At 40.2% G+C, this 13,677-nt stretch overlaps 1 protein-coding gene across 1 annotated transcript in view; it reads right to left on the bottom strand.

The window, feature by feature from the left end:
- Nucleotides 1–13,677, bottom strand: part of TUB (TUB bipartite transcription factor) — a 237,873-nt gene that overhangs the window by 27,896 nt on the left and 196,300 nt on the right. The window contains exon 4 of the mRNA XM_077820076.1: nucleotides 6,206–6,343. Coding sequence (XP_077676202.1) covers nucleotides 6,206–6,343 — 138 coding nt within the window. The remainder of the gene's footprint in view (nucleotides 1–6,205; nucleotides 6,344–13,677) is intronic.

Genomic DNA, 13,677 nt, shown 5'->3' with positions numbered 1-13,677 from the left:
TGAGCTAAGCTCCTCCCATTAAATGAGGAAATATGGAGTAATGGAGCCTCTTCCATTACAAGTGGCAATGCCTTCCTATCTGGCCAGCTTTAACGCAGCTCCCTATATTACACAGAGATAGGACAGAAGGGGCTATTCATAGCAAACAAATGGAAGAAACAAGGATGAAATAAACCATGGGGGAAAAACCCCCCAGAATAGCCATCCTGACAAAGAGAACATGGTGTGGCAGACACACAGACAGACAGGACGACATCCAGAAAAACTGATCTGACTAAATTAAATAAACTGAACATAAAAGACAAAAAGAAAAAATGTATGAGAGAGATGGAAGGATGTTCTTTATTTGGGCAATGAAATACCTCCAGATTGCAGATTTAGGTTTCAAAATCCCTATAAAGTGAACAGTGTTTCCCATGGCACTTAGTGCACCAATGCTGCAACCCCTAAATTATTTATATGCCATGTATGTGAGATTTACTTACTCCTGAATATCCTTACTATATTTTTGCTTTAGAGTTAAATCATAGGTTTGAGTATTTTTAAAAAAGTTATTTATCTGTCTCCTGTTTGTTTGCATTTAGTCCACTGGACACAGGAAAAACATTTTTACCAAACAGTTATTAATCTCTACTCTTGGTAATCTTTAGTGGAAAACAGACACACTGATGTGTGTATAATACTTCCAGAAATTTCAGATTAAAAAAAAAAATGTGTGTGTTTGATGTATAAGTGTTCCATATGCTATGGGTCTGCTTTAGTCCTGTGGTTAATAACTGTGTTTACAAGTGTGATAATACTGTACAATATGCATTTTTCATAACTTTCTACTTGTTGATTTCAATTATTTTTCTAATTTATTTGTGCCTCTCCAGGCAACACTGCAAATCAAATACATATAGCAAGACAAATTCTTCCCAATTTGCACCCCATTGCCATAATTGCATGGGGCGATAAGTCAAGACAGAATTTGTCCTACTGTGTTTAATTGGAAACATACTTTATGGTTAGTTTTAAAGTGACCGTAACTTGGCCTCTTTTCTCGCCTCCTCATCTCTCTGCTGCTGCCCAAATCAGTTTGCACCCAACAATTAATTGCAGGTCCAAATGTTTGTATTCAGATGCCTAACTACCAGATTCGTCATTTTAATCAAGTAGCTAAGATACTATTAAGTGCTAGTGTTTGTGCTTACAATTAATTGCACTTGCAGTTCTGCTCCCTAAGTGGAGGCTTGTTTAAAAAAAAAAAACAAAAAAACAGGCTCAATACCTATTAACTATCATAGTGAGGTATGAAAAACCCTAACAGTTACTGTTCTTGGCGAAGCTGCTAAGCATTGTACTACATAGAGCAAAACCACAGAATATATTAACCCAGATCTCTGGAGCAACCAGCTGCTCTACATAACCAATTAGTCTCAGCCTATGGCTGCTTCTCCTGTTGTCTCTCAGTGCAGCCTCATTAAGCCTAATATTTCCCTCATACTCATCTTTATCACTTTGTTCTGATAGCAGTTTCATCATTCTTGGAGCCACTCAGAAAAGCATTACACATCTAAGACCCAGAGTACAATCATTACAACAGAGATTCAAATGCTGCTCATATATAATTCAAATGTATTGGGTTTGAATTAGCTGATTATTCATAAAATCTGGTCTCTTTAGCACAACGAGATGAGCCACGCTCAGAAATGTAATCTGCACGACTGTTAAACATCAGAGAAATCTTTAAAACATGTCATTTTAGAATACAATGTGAATTCACACCTTTTCCAGCATACATCCTGCTGCTTAAAGGGACATAGTGAGGATACAAATCCTGGGGTCAATTAATTCACATTAAATGAACAAGATAGGTGATGGTACTTGACTGTAAAAGAAATTTTAAAGATTTAATTAACCTCCAACTTTTATGGTCGTTTGGTGAAATCACTTCTTGCACAAAGCAAGAGTAAGAAGGCTTCACACAGGAAAATCACTGCAGGGATAAAATCCATTATTCACCTCCCTCTTCTGCAGGCAGGGCTTCTCTGAAACCAGAGAGTCTACATCTCCTACTTAGCTGTTCCTGGCCACTAGGATCCATGCAGTTGAAGATCCAGTGGTTCCTTATAGAAGCCCGACTCTAGCTTGCCTTCAAGATTGGCCTAGTCAGCGCCAGCATGGAGACTCCTTCTCCAAAGCATCCAGGAGGTACAGAGGTCCCCCAGTACAATTGCTCTGCCTGTGCCCCATCTGTTCTTTCATGTGCACACTGCATGCATACAACCACATTCAGGGGGGCTTTAGTAGCGTGGAGGGGATTTCATGCAACTATGTGAATTTCACCTTGTTTATTATGGGCCTGATCCTGCAAGAAGATGAACAACTCTGGGAACAGCTGTGTTCTTCCAGCTCCCACAGACTTCAATAGAATTTGAACAATTCCAGAAGCTGTTCATCTGCTTACATGATGAAGCCCTATTCACATTTCACTTAGCTTGGATAGTCACATTAGACTAGCCAGTTTCACGCTCATTACACTAGTACAGTGTTACAACGTTTGGGTTAAAAGTTATATTAGGGATTATCTTTTAATTCAGATAAATATTTTCTGCTGCTATTAGTTCATATAATTTAAAAAACAAACAAATTTTAGTTCTCAACTATCTGACAGTGTCCTTTTAAAATGAATCCCTCAGGTAAGTGAAAACTACCAAAAGATCCAAGGAAAACGGTGAATACGCTTTGCAAAAGTTACCAAATTCATTCATGTTGTATGTACTAAAATATATGCAATTACTACAATTGCAATGACCTATGTCTGCTAAAATATGTCAACATTTTTCTGCTTGGGAATTTTATTTTTAAAAAGTCTTTCCTGAAAACAAAGCAGCAATGTTTTGGGGGTCAAAAATTTTAGTGTTAATTTATTGGCAGTGCTGAGATAATAAACTTGGTCAGCACATACTGATCATGATAAAACTAAACTACACACAGCAAATCTTTTCTCACTGAGTCAACTATCCAGCAAAAACAATCCCAATGGTTATAGAACATTCTCCATCAGACATTGTCCCATAGGACATATCAAGCATTTTTAAACAACACGCTCCTGTAATTATTATTGTTTTTATTGCAGTAGTGCTCAAAGGTCCCAACCAGGATTAGACTCCCATAGCACCCAAACAAGCACCTAGGAAAACATGGGGTGAAATCCTGGCCCCACTAAAGTCAATGGCAAAGTTCCTGTCAGTTTCACCATGTGAGCTTAGACCAAGAGATTAGAAAATGGTCTGAAAATCAGTACAGAAAAAGGTATAATGCAGTCGGTTATATGCAATTTAGTATTATGCAAATCTTAATTATATAAATTTGTCAAAATCTCATCTATTTTAACTGACTGAAGTAATATTTTATCTTCTGTACATTATATAGTATGTGTATAGAAATCCCATATAAGGAAAATGGACTATTACCAGAGTCAAAATATGGCAGTCAAAATCTGGATATTACTAGAGCCCAGAGTTTATGTGATTATACAGTAAAAATGATTTATGTACTACTATGCACAATGCTCAGCTACAGGCTGAGTCAGCACTTCCATTAGAAAGTTTCCAGGTTTTGAAGTTTTAAGAGGATTTAACTCACGAGCAAAACTTGGTGCTCAAATTTATGCCTTGGTGTAAATTATTTTTACCTGAAGTCCAGAAATATTGGCTTTCCCATTTTTTAAATTCCAACAGCAATTTTTAATTCAGTTCAGAAGCCAATTTTTAAAAAAACAAATACATATAAAACTGTGATTTTAAATGTAATACACAGTGTTGTTGGAGCCATGCTGGTCCCAGGGTATCAAAGAGACAAGGAGGTTTGTACAATATAATTTTACCTCAGGACCATGATGGTACTTACGTGCCTAAATCTCAGTTTTAGACACATCACTGAGATCCACAGAACTCCTGCCCAGCTGCTACCTAACACTACAGTAGCCTCAACTCACTTGGCACCTAAGTTTTCAGGGTAAAAGTTTCCTAAGTGCCTAGCATTCTGCACACTGCTACCTCACTATGTGTCGGGATGGCTATCTCCTGCCTAAGCCCAAGTGTGATCCATGAACCAGAGGAAAATAGCCAGAGGAGTGCCATCTCACCTTTCTGGCCTGATCTAGAAAGCGGCCTCTGAGCATACCTACCGGATTGAGTCCCATTCAAAATCTGGCTAGAGGAGGAGGTGGTGGTGGTGCTGCCCACCTCATATTATTAGCCCAGTGATTAGAGCAGTCACCTGGGATGTAGGAGACAAAGGTTTAATTCCCCCCTCGGTCCTCCATGTATCAGGAGAGTGCTCTAACCACTGAGCTATGGAATAATCTGATACAGGAGGAGGAGGGGCACCTTCTATCTCTCCTGCTGAAGTTGCTCCACTTTGGATAAATACTTAGGAGTCACTGAGAGACAGAAAGAGACAGAGAGAGAGAATATATTTCTATCGCCTGGTGGTTAAAGCATCCACCTGGGAGGTGGGAGACCTAGGATCCAATCCCCCTGGTTCTAATGACTAAGTATTTATCCACAGTGGAACAGCTTCAACAGGAGAGACTGAGAGAGCGACCACATCCCTAGCTCTGTCGTTAGAGCATTCTCCTCAGAGGTGGGACATCCCTATTCAAATTCTTTCTCCCCTCTGGTGGGGGAGAGGGAAAACGAACCTCGGTCTTCCACATATCAGATGACTTCTCTAACCACTGGGTTATAAGGTGAGTGCTGCCTCCTCCTCTGGCCATTTTGTATGGCACAAGGCAGGCCCCTACCTCCTTCTCACCAGAAACATCTTAGGCACCAAAGCTGCTCAACTCCAGGAGAGGGGTTTCCAGTTATGGTTCACAAGCAGAAATAGGGGCCTTCCTGCAGCCCTGATTTAGGTGCTTATCTCTGTGATTGAGGTGGGGTTTAGGACATACACCCCTCGCTATCTCAGGCAGCTACTCACTTAGCATACTGACTTTTGAGGATCGCATTCTTAGGTGCCCATCTCTCCCCAGATATCTTATATAGAGCCTCAGTGCCAAACTCATGCTTTGTGGCTCACCTTGTTGTTCCAGTAATTTTCTAGGCATCTAATAGTCAGGCATTGTGATGCTCAGTGTTGCAATGCCTCGTCCCATTGTGGATCCAGGCATTAGCAACTTGCTTTCTTTAATTAATTGTTAACAGGATTGTTAACCATACAAATTATTTTCTTACCTATGAAGTTAAGGCGAGAATGTCAGATATATATGAAAAGGGAAAACAGCTGAGTGTAGACAATATAGGTTATAATGGCCTGATGTGAAACCTACTGAAGTCAGTGGAAAGGTTACTGATTTTTAATGGGCTTTGGATCTAGTCTCCAGTTAAAAGTATATATATATATATAAAAATCATTGATACAGCTTTTAATCAGTTCATCCCACTTGCTCCATTTATTTTCAAATGATTCGGCTGCTAAAACTTATACTGCCAGTAATTCCATTTCTGTTCACTCTTTTGTCATTGTCTATGGTGGATATTTATTTTTGCTAAACAGCCTTAGATATTACATTTTTAGGATAGGTACTGTGTGTGTCTATGAGCTAGTGTCCAGAACTATTTCATAAAGATGTTTATTTATACCCTTAAATGTATGTTGACCTGACAGAGGGTAATAGCTCTGAAATAACTTCAAATCCACAGTAAGGGTGAATCCCTGACCCCATTGAAATCAATGGCAAAACTCCCAATGACTCCAAAGGGGCAATGACCCTAAATTTGTACAGCTTTTAAAACTCAGTTTTGGACAGAATTTTCTGCAATTTATGTCTGATTCCTGCAAGTGCAGATTGATCTGAAAAATGATTTGGTGTAATATGGCTCTAAGCAGACAATTTCCTAAAACCTCTATAGAATTTAAGTGCCCATTATATTAATATTTTGTTCCTTTGTTCTTTTAGTACAGGCTACATTAATACCTGGCTTTGCAAAACGATTAGGACAACAAATCTTGACCATCCCTTACTTCAATATGTATGTGCTAAATTAGGACCAAGCAATGCAAATTTTCCCATCTGGTGTATGCATTTGTATAATATTTGTTTTAAACAGTTGTCAGCTATCACAACCATTACACACATTCAAAGAATCTTAAAAAATACAGAAGCATCTTGCCACTCAACCCAATGTTTGATATTCAGCAGCATGCAGCTAACCTTTGTGTTTCCCCTTTTTCTCCTTTCTCGTGCTGCCAGTTTGACAGCTTGCAGCTGCTGCCTTGGTTTTTTTAGTCGATTTTGGAGCTTGAGCATCTGCTACCACCTTTATATCTTCCTGCTCGGCCTCCTGAACTGCTTGAGAGATTCAGGGCACCCACCAAAAAGAAAAAGAGAGAGGAAAACAAGAGAGAGAGAATGAAATGAGAACTCTCTGAAGCCACAGAAAAGAATGCAAGTGCAGCAGAGTTTAAGGTTTGGCTGACATCTCAGTTTGTGCGGAGAGGAAATTAAACCAAACAAGCAATTGCAGAGCTACAATGGAATTTAAATTGGCAGATTTGTTAAGGCTAGGGTTTTTTTTACCTTATTTCATCTTCTCCCATTCTTCCCCCTCCTACAATATATTGGTTGCTATGCATTAGGCCCAAAATACCACCATAAATGTTACTATGCTGCTGAGCTGCTGTAAGTTTCCCTGTAGTGAAGCTCTGTCAGTGCTGATCACTGATCAAGCCCCATGAGCCAGCTCAATAATATAGGATAATGCTAGTTGGTTTTTTTCCCCCATAGTTTTCAGTGCCTTAAGTATACAGCTAACTCCTGCAAAAGCATCATCTGGAGTTTAACTTCAAAAACTCACTTCTTATGGTAAAATTCACAGCACAATCAGCTTTGGCAAGAAAGGACCTTTAATTTATAGAGACTTAATATATCCATTTAAAGTAAAAAAAAAGTTGCTCTGACTTTATAAGGGCTGCATATTAGTTCATTCTTTAGAAATCTCAATGGAACACAGCATTCATTGTGAAAGCCAGAATAATCATGATTGCAGTGACTTTCAAAGTAATAAAGATTTACAATTTATTATACAGTACTGCCGGAGGACTGTATTTAAATTTGTTAAAACATATACATACACATACACACACACCAGTTTATTCTTCTAGTTAAGAGCCCTTAAGTGAAATAAAGTGACTTTTTTTTGTCAAAGTGGCTTTGTGATACTTTTCAGGTTTTGCACACTCATTTAAAGCAATTATCTTCACGAACTACATACAAAGAAATGGTCAAGCCCTTCAGCCCCCAAATATACCAACACTGAGCAGTACAATAAGAACTTTAGGGGCTAGATCTTCAACTTTTGTCAACTGTCATCAACGGAGTTACGACATAAGAACATAAAATGGCCATAGGTTAGGCCAATGATCCATCTAGCCCAGGATCATGTCTTGCAACAGTGCAGGTGCTACAGAGGGAACGAACAGAACAGGTAGGGTTGGCGGGCATCCTGTTTTCGACTGGAACGCCCAGTCGCCAAGGGACCCTGGTGGGTCCAGTCAACACCGCTGACCGAGCTGCTAAAAGTCCCGTCGCGGTGCTGAGGGGCTAAGGTAGGCTCCCTGCCTGCCCTGGCTCCGTGCGGCTCCAAGAAGTGGCCGATATGTGCTTGTGGCCTCTAGGCACAGGGGCGGCCAGGGAGGTTCCGTGCACTGCCCCCATCCTGAGTGCCGTCTCCGCAGCTCTCCTTCGCCCAGAAACGTGGCCAAAAGGAGCTGCGAGGCTGGTGCCTGGAGCCCACACTCCTTACCCCCCCTGCACCTCCTAACCCCCTGACCCAGCACTCAGATCCCTCCTGCACCCCAAACCCCTCATTCCCTGGCCCCACCTCAGATCCCACACCCCCAGCAGTGTACACACCCCCTCGTGCACCTCAACCTGCTGCCCCAGCCCTGAGCCCCCGCCCACACTCCGAACCCCTCAGCCCCAGCCCAGAGACCCCTCCTGAACCCCAAGCCACTCATTTCTGGTCTCACCCCAGAACCTGTACCCCCAGCCGGAGCCCGCACCCCAACCCCCTGCCCCAGCCCGGTGAAAATGAGTGAGGGTAGGGGAGAGGGAGCAATGGAGGGGGGGGGATGGAGGGAGTGGGGGGCATGTGTCTTGGAGAAGGGGCGGGGCCTCAGAGAGTGGACGGGGCAAGGGTGTTCGGTTTTGTGTGATCAGAAAGTTGGCAACGCCAAGAACAGCTATTCATCAAGTGACCCATTCCCTATTGCCCATTCTCAACTTCTGTCAAACAGAGGCTAGGAGCACTTCAGAGGCACTTTACATCTGCAGAGGATCTAGCCCTAGAGCTGCACAGAATCCACCCTGCAGGACGTGGATCCCATACCATGCCACTATTTTTTTAAGGCTTAGATTTGCCATTATTATGCACTCACCTGCACCAGAAACAAAAATAAAAAAATTCTTTCAGGAAGAAAAAGCTACATATGGCAAGGAATCTAGAGGAAAGAATTGGCTTGCTCACGAGATCATTTAAATATCATTGGCAAACCCCAGAAGCTCAGTAAACAGATAAGGCCCAATGATACTTGTGGCCCAGTAGTCTCTATCATAGAAGATATAAACCAGTGGTTCTCAACCTGCGGGCTGCTTGCGGTCAATCAGCACATAGCTGCGGCCCATGTGACATCCTCAGAGCCATACAGCTAGTATATATATTGTGTGGCTGCAGCCCACATAACACACAAAGAGCTGCATATGTAGTCCACAATGGTAAACAGGTTGAGAACCACTGAAACACTCCCCAAATTCACGAGTTATGGGACAAGTCCACTATGGACCAAATCCTGGATTCCTAATACATATGAGTTGTTTCAGAGTAACAGCCGTGTTAGTCTGTATTCGCAAAAAGAAAAGGAGTACTTGTGGCTCCTTAGAGACTAACCAATTTATTTGAGCATAAGCTTTCGTGAGCTACAGCTCACTTCATCAGATGCATAGTGTGGAAAGTGTAGAAGATCTTTTATACACACAAAGCATGAAAAAATACCTCCCGGCACCCCACTGTCCTGCTGGCAATAGCTTATCTAAAGTGATCACTCTCCTTACAATGTGTATGATAATCAAGGTGGGCCATTTCCAGCACAAATCCAGGGTTTAACAAGAACGTCTGGGGGGGGGGGGGGGAGATAGGAAAAAACAAGGGGAAATAGGTTACCTTGCATAATGACTTAGCCACTCCCAGTCTCTATTCAAGCCTAAGTTAATTGTATCCAATTTGCAAATGAATTCCAATTCAACAGTTTCTCGCTGGAGTCTGGATCTGAAGTTTTTTTTTGAAGAATTGCAACTTTCATGTCTGTAATCGCATGACCAGAGAGATTGAAGTGTTCTCCGACTGGTTTATGAATGTTATAATTCTTTACGTTTGATTTGTGTCCATTTATTCTTTTACGTAGAGACTGTCCAGTTTGACCAATGTACATGGCAGAGGGGCATTGCTGGCACATGATGGCATATATCACATTGGTGGATGTGCAGGTGAACAAGCCTCTGATAGTGTGGCTGATGTTATTAGGCCCTGTGATGGTGTCTCCTGAATTACATATGAGTAATACTACTGACTTAAGTGAGAATCCTCACATGAGTAAGGCAAGAAGAGCACCCAACCTGTATAAAAATAATTTTCAAACTCACAGCTCCTCTCCTGCAACACACGAGTCTAAAAATCATCTTAAATTTACAACACACTGTGAGTTAATCATTTTCTTTCTTTTACGAGAGAGACCTTTGTTAGCGCACTTGTACATAATAGACCCATGAAATCTGCAGAAGTCAGATGATCAGATGGGCCAATGGGGCTGTTTCACCCTAACTCCTCATTCCACTTACAGTCTTTAGCAAATGACTGATACTAGTCACTAGCTCATTGGCTGCAATCCCTTTGCAAAGCATTACCAAACACTGTGGATAATGCATGAGATAGAACAGAGGCAGTGACCACTCCATCCCTCAGGGAGGATGGCAAGATTAATATGAAAGGCAGCACGTTAGGCTCCGTTTCACCAGTCATGAAGGCCTCTGACTAACCAGGGCAGCAAAGAGCCTCTGCTGTGAATAAACTTTAAAACAGTTGAATTTACATGCCCAGTAATTCTGTTCTATATTTGCAGCTGTCTCTCCTTTTTTAAATTAGGGAGGTTTTTCTCTGGTTTTGTGTCTTTCATGATGATGATGATCTAGTTTGTAGAATTCAGTATTTTCCTGACAAGTTATTAAATGACCAGCCCGGTATTTAAAGCCATTCTAATATTTTGTTTAATATGCCCATCCATCCAGGTCAAACACTATTGAAGGAGTCCTAAAATGTGCCTTAATCAAAATGGGATGGAATGTGCTGATATTACTAACTGAAAAACTAAAAACACAAGAACTTTTTAGGACCAATTACTTTCCATCATGTCAGCTATCCTTTGACCTAATTAACCTGAAGTTAAATAATTATTAGTGTGGGTTCCAGCTGCATTAATTAGTTTTGAAAAGCTGTCACAAATTTCATCAGTAGATGCCTGTATATTATCACGGAGGTGTGACCTCCTCAAGGAAGGATTTGAAAGATTTCCACCATTTTATGCTCAAGGCCATGGAGACACGCAGTTTAGTTGCCATCTTGAATACACATCATCAGACTGGACCTGATAAAGATGGGACAATCAAGTGCAAGTGGTGGAGATAATAAAATGAGATTTAAAGGCACACCAATACCCAGAAGCAACAACTGGATAATTGAAACAATACCATGTACGTTTACTATCTCAATTGCAACTAACCAACACACGCACAATGTAGTGAATATTAAATACCCACTGAGAACTCTTCTGGATCAAAGATTATTTGAATAATGAATATATTTGAAGAATTTGCAATCTGCTTAAAAAAAACACAGCACAAGCGGAAAAAGAGGCTAAACAGCTGGATAAATTATTCATTGCAAATTATTCACTCAGCTTTACTAGGCAACGATTCAGTCCATTTATCAAAGTTCTCACACTTCTCATTTCATGACAAGTGAAAATAGAAGGAGCATCGAGGAAAGAAAATTAAGCAACAGTTTAATAAATGCACTGGCTTTTGCCTACTCTTTGGATGTGCTCTCACGTATCTCCATAAAAATGGCTTGGCACCTTTCTTTGTAATTTCTTGGCTCTTGAGAATGTTACTGTTTATTCGGACAGTGATCCACTATAATTTTATCTGATCTATTTTAAAACTGTTCCAACGTAGCTTAAACTATAACTTTTTAAGTAGTTTACAAGGCATGAGATGTTCCTAGAGTTACATGAACTCTCTAGTGAAGTAAAGATGGGTAAAAATGTTAAATTTCATTGAAAAAAATCAGCAATTTTCATCAGTTTTGTAGAAGGCCTGTAAAACTGAATGTGTGAAGTGATGCCCAAAGGTCCCAGTTAGGATCAGGTTTCCCGTGTCTAGATGCTGTTCAAACACTTGGCAAGACAGTCTCTTCCCCCAAAAGATTACAGTCTAAGGCGCCTGCAACCGGCAGCGAGCAGGCAGATTGCTGTGCCTGCACAGAACGCCACCGAATCCAACAGGGCTTCATGTGGGGAAAAAACTAGTATTTAAGTTGCTGTAGGAGTCTCTCTTTAGTGATTCAAAATAGCATGGCTCCTCATAAACTGTATAACTCCTTGTAGAAATGCCCCAATATAGTACAAGGATCAATGTACTAACTAGTAAATCACAAAATGAGGCACCGGGGGGGTTTTCTGTTACATATCAAGTCAGACAAGAGAACAGAATGAGCAACTCTTCAAACATCTATCTTTTTTAAACTACATTAACATGGGGGATTTCAATCTTGGGGACATATGCTAGAGGTCTCATGCTGCCATTTATAAGAGACCCATGGAGTTTCTAAAAATTATTATAATCTTCTAACACAAAATTCTCCCACACCTCATTAAGAAGTAAGGCAGCACTCCAACTATCAAGAGTATGATCTAATGCAGATAACATATTCCCTGCTTTCTCCCAAAAAAGAACAAACACCTTCTCGAACTGAAGTCAACAGAAAACACGATCCAAACCACTAGATTTTGCTGAACATGCACAAATGTTTTTAAAATGAATGATTAAATGATGTCACCTTAAAATCTGACAGTTTGCCATTCAATGGAAATCTCTCTCTCTCATATCATTTATGGTGTCAGAACAGAATGACATGCCAAATTTAACAATCCAGAGTTATGACTTGTGATCAGAAATCTGTTTGGCACAAAATACAGACATCTAATTTAGCCCTGTTGCCAAATGTCAAAGAGAAAGTATTCAGTGTTGCTGTAGCTGTGATGGTCCCAGGATATTAGTGAGATAAGGTTGGTGAGATAATATCTTTTAGTGGAAAGCCGCATCCCACCCATCTTTCTCCCCCACCCCTTCCTTTCTCCCCATTACTGGAGGGATATGTGCTAACTACTTATGCTAAACAATCTGTTCGACCTTGTATTTAACTGTGACACTCTCCGTACCTTTCCTAGACCTGAAGAGCACCGTGTAAGCTCAAAAGCTTGTCTCTCTCACCAACAGAAATTGGTCCAATACAAAAATATTACTTCACCCACATTGTCTTTCTAATATCCTGGGACTGACACAGATGCTACGAAAGAGAAAGTAATGTTGCTATCTTTTACATGGTTAATCTAAACTTCTAAATCAAAAGTTGTTGCAAAGTTACTTGAAGGAGGGGTTTTTTCTGTTTTTAATTTAAAACATTTTAATTCCAAACATACAAAAGCCATGTCTGTAAAAAAAGTAACATTAATAAAAGCAGACTTTGCCTTGTTCAGATTCTAGCCTCTCTCAAAATTGCAAAAAAAGGAATTTGTCCCAAGTGGAAACTCACCATTTTCACAGGAAAAAAAATGATACCTTCTTACCTATGAAAATTGCCTTTCATTTCTGCAGAAAATTTAAAGGAGCAGTGGAAAAGGTCAGTTCTTTATAAATATGTGAAAGCATTATTCTACATCAGCATAGGTCTGGTTACTAGGCTAACACAAATCTGGGATCAAATAAAGATGTTTTAAAACACAGCTGTTGCTCTACAGGTAATTTTGTAATTTCTTCCAAACAGCAGTACAAAACAAAACTCCTCTTTCATACAAGGGCCCCATTTGTAGATCATCTGTCTACAAATACTGCTGTTTAATATAAGCTTTATATTTCAGTAATAGTTTTAAGTATTTTCAGTAGGGCCAGATGGATCTGAAATGGTCCATCCACAATGGCTATCTAATATGGAAATAATACAGTTGCTAGACTGTTAGAAGTAGAAGCTCAACTAATACTCACGGGGAAAAGATTCTATCAGTGTTGTCATTGTTCCTTACTAATTGTTTAGCTCAATTCAGTCACTTTAAGGACTGGCACATTGATGCTAGAAGCCCACACTTTACCTGAAGCTTGCCTTTTCCTGACAAATATTGTTGCTTTCTGAAGTTATCCTATAGTATTAATTGCTACCAATGCTAATATGGTAATTGAATGAAAGATGAAAAACATGTAATTCTATATGGGATTACAGATGGGCTCAGGGACACAAAACCTTTCAGTCCTAGGCCAAAGGTCATTGGAGACTGAAAAATAATTACCAGCTACTGAGT

The sequence above is a fragment of the Eretmochelys imbricata genome, chromosome 6 (genome assembly GCF_965152235.1).
Source record: "Eretmochelys imbricata isolate rEreImb1 chromosome 6, rEreImb1.hap1, whole genome shotgun sequence".
In the NCBI taxonomy this organism is placed as follows: domain Eukaryota; kingdom Metazoa; phylum Chordata; order Testudines; family Cheloniidae; genus Eretmochelys; species Eretmochelys imbricata.
The sequence above is the reverse complement of the archived record's forward strand: the minus strand, read 5'-3'. Positions and strand labels throughout refer to the sequence as shown.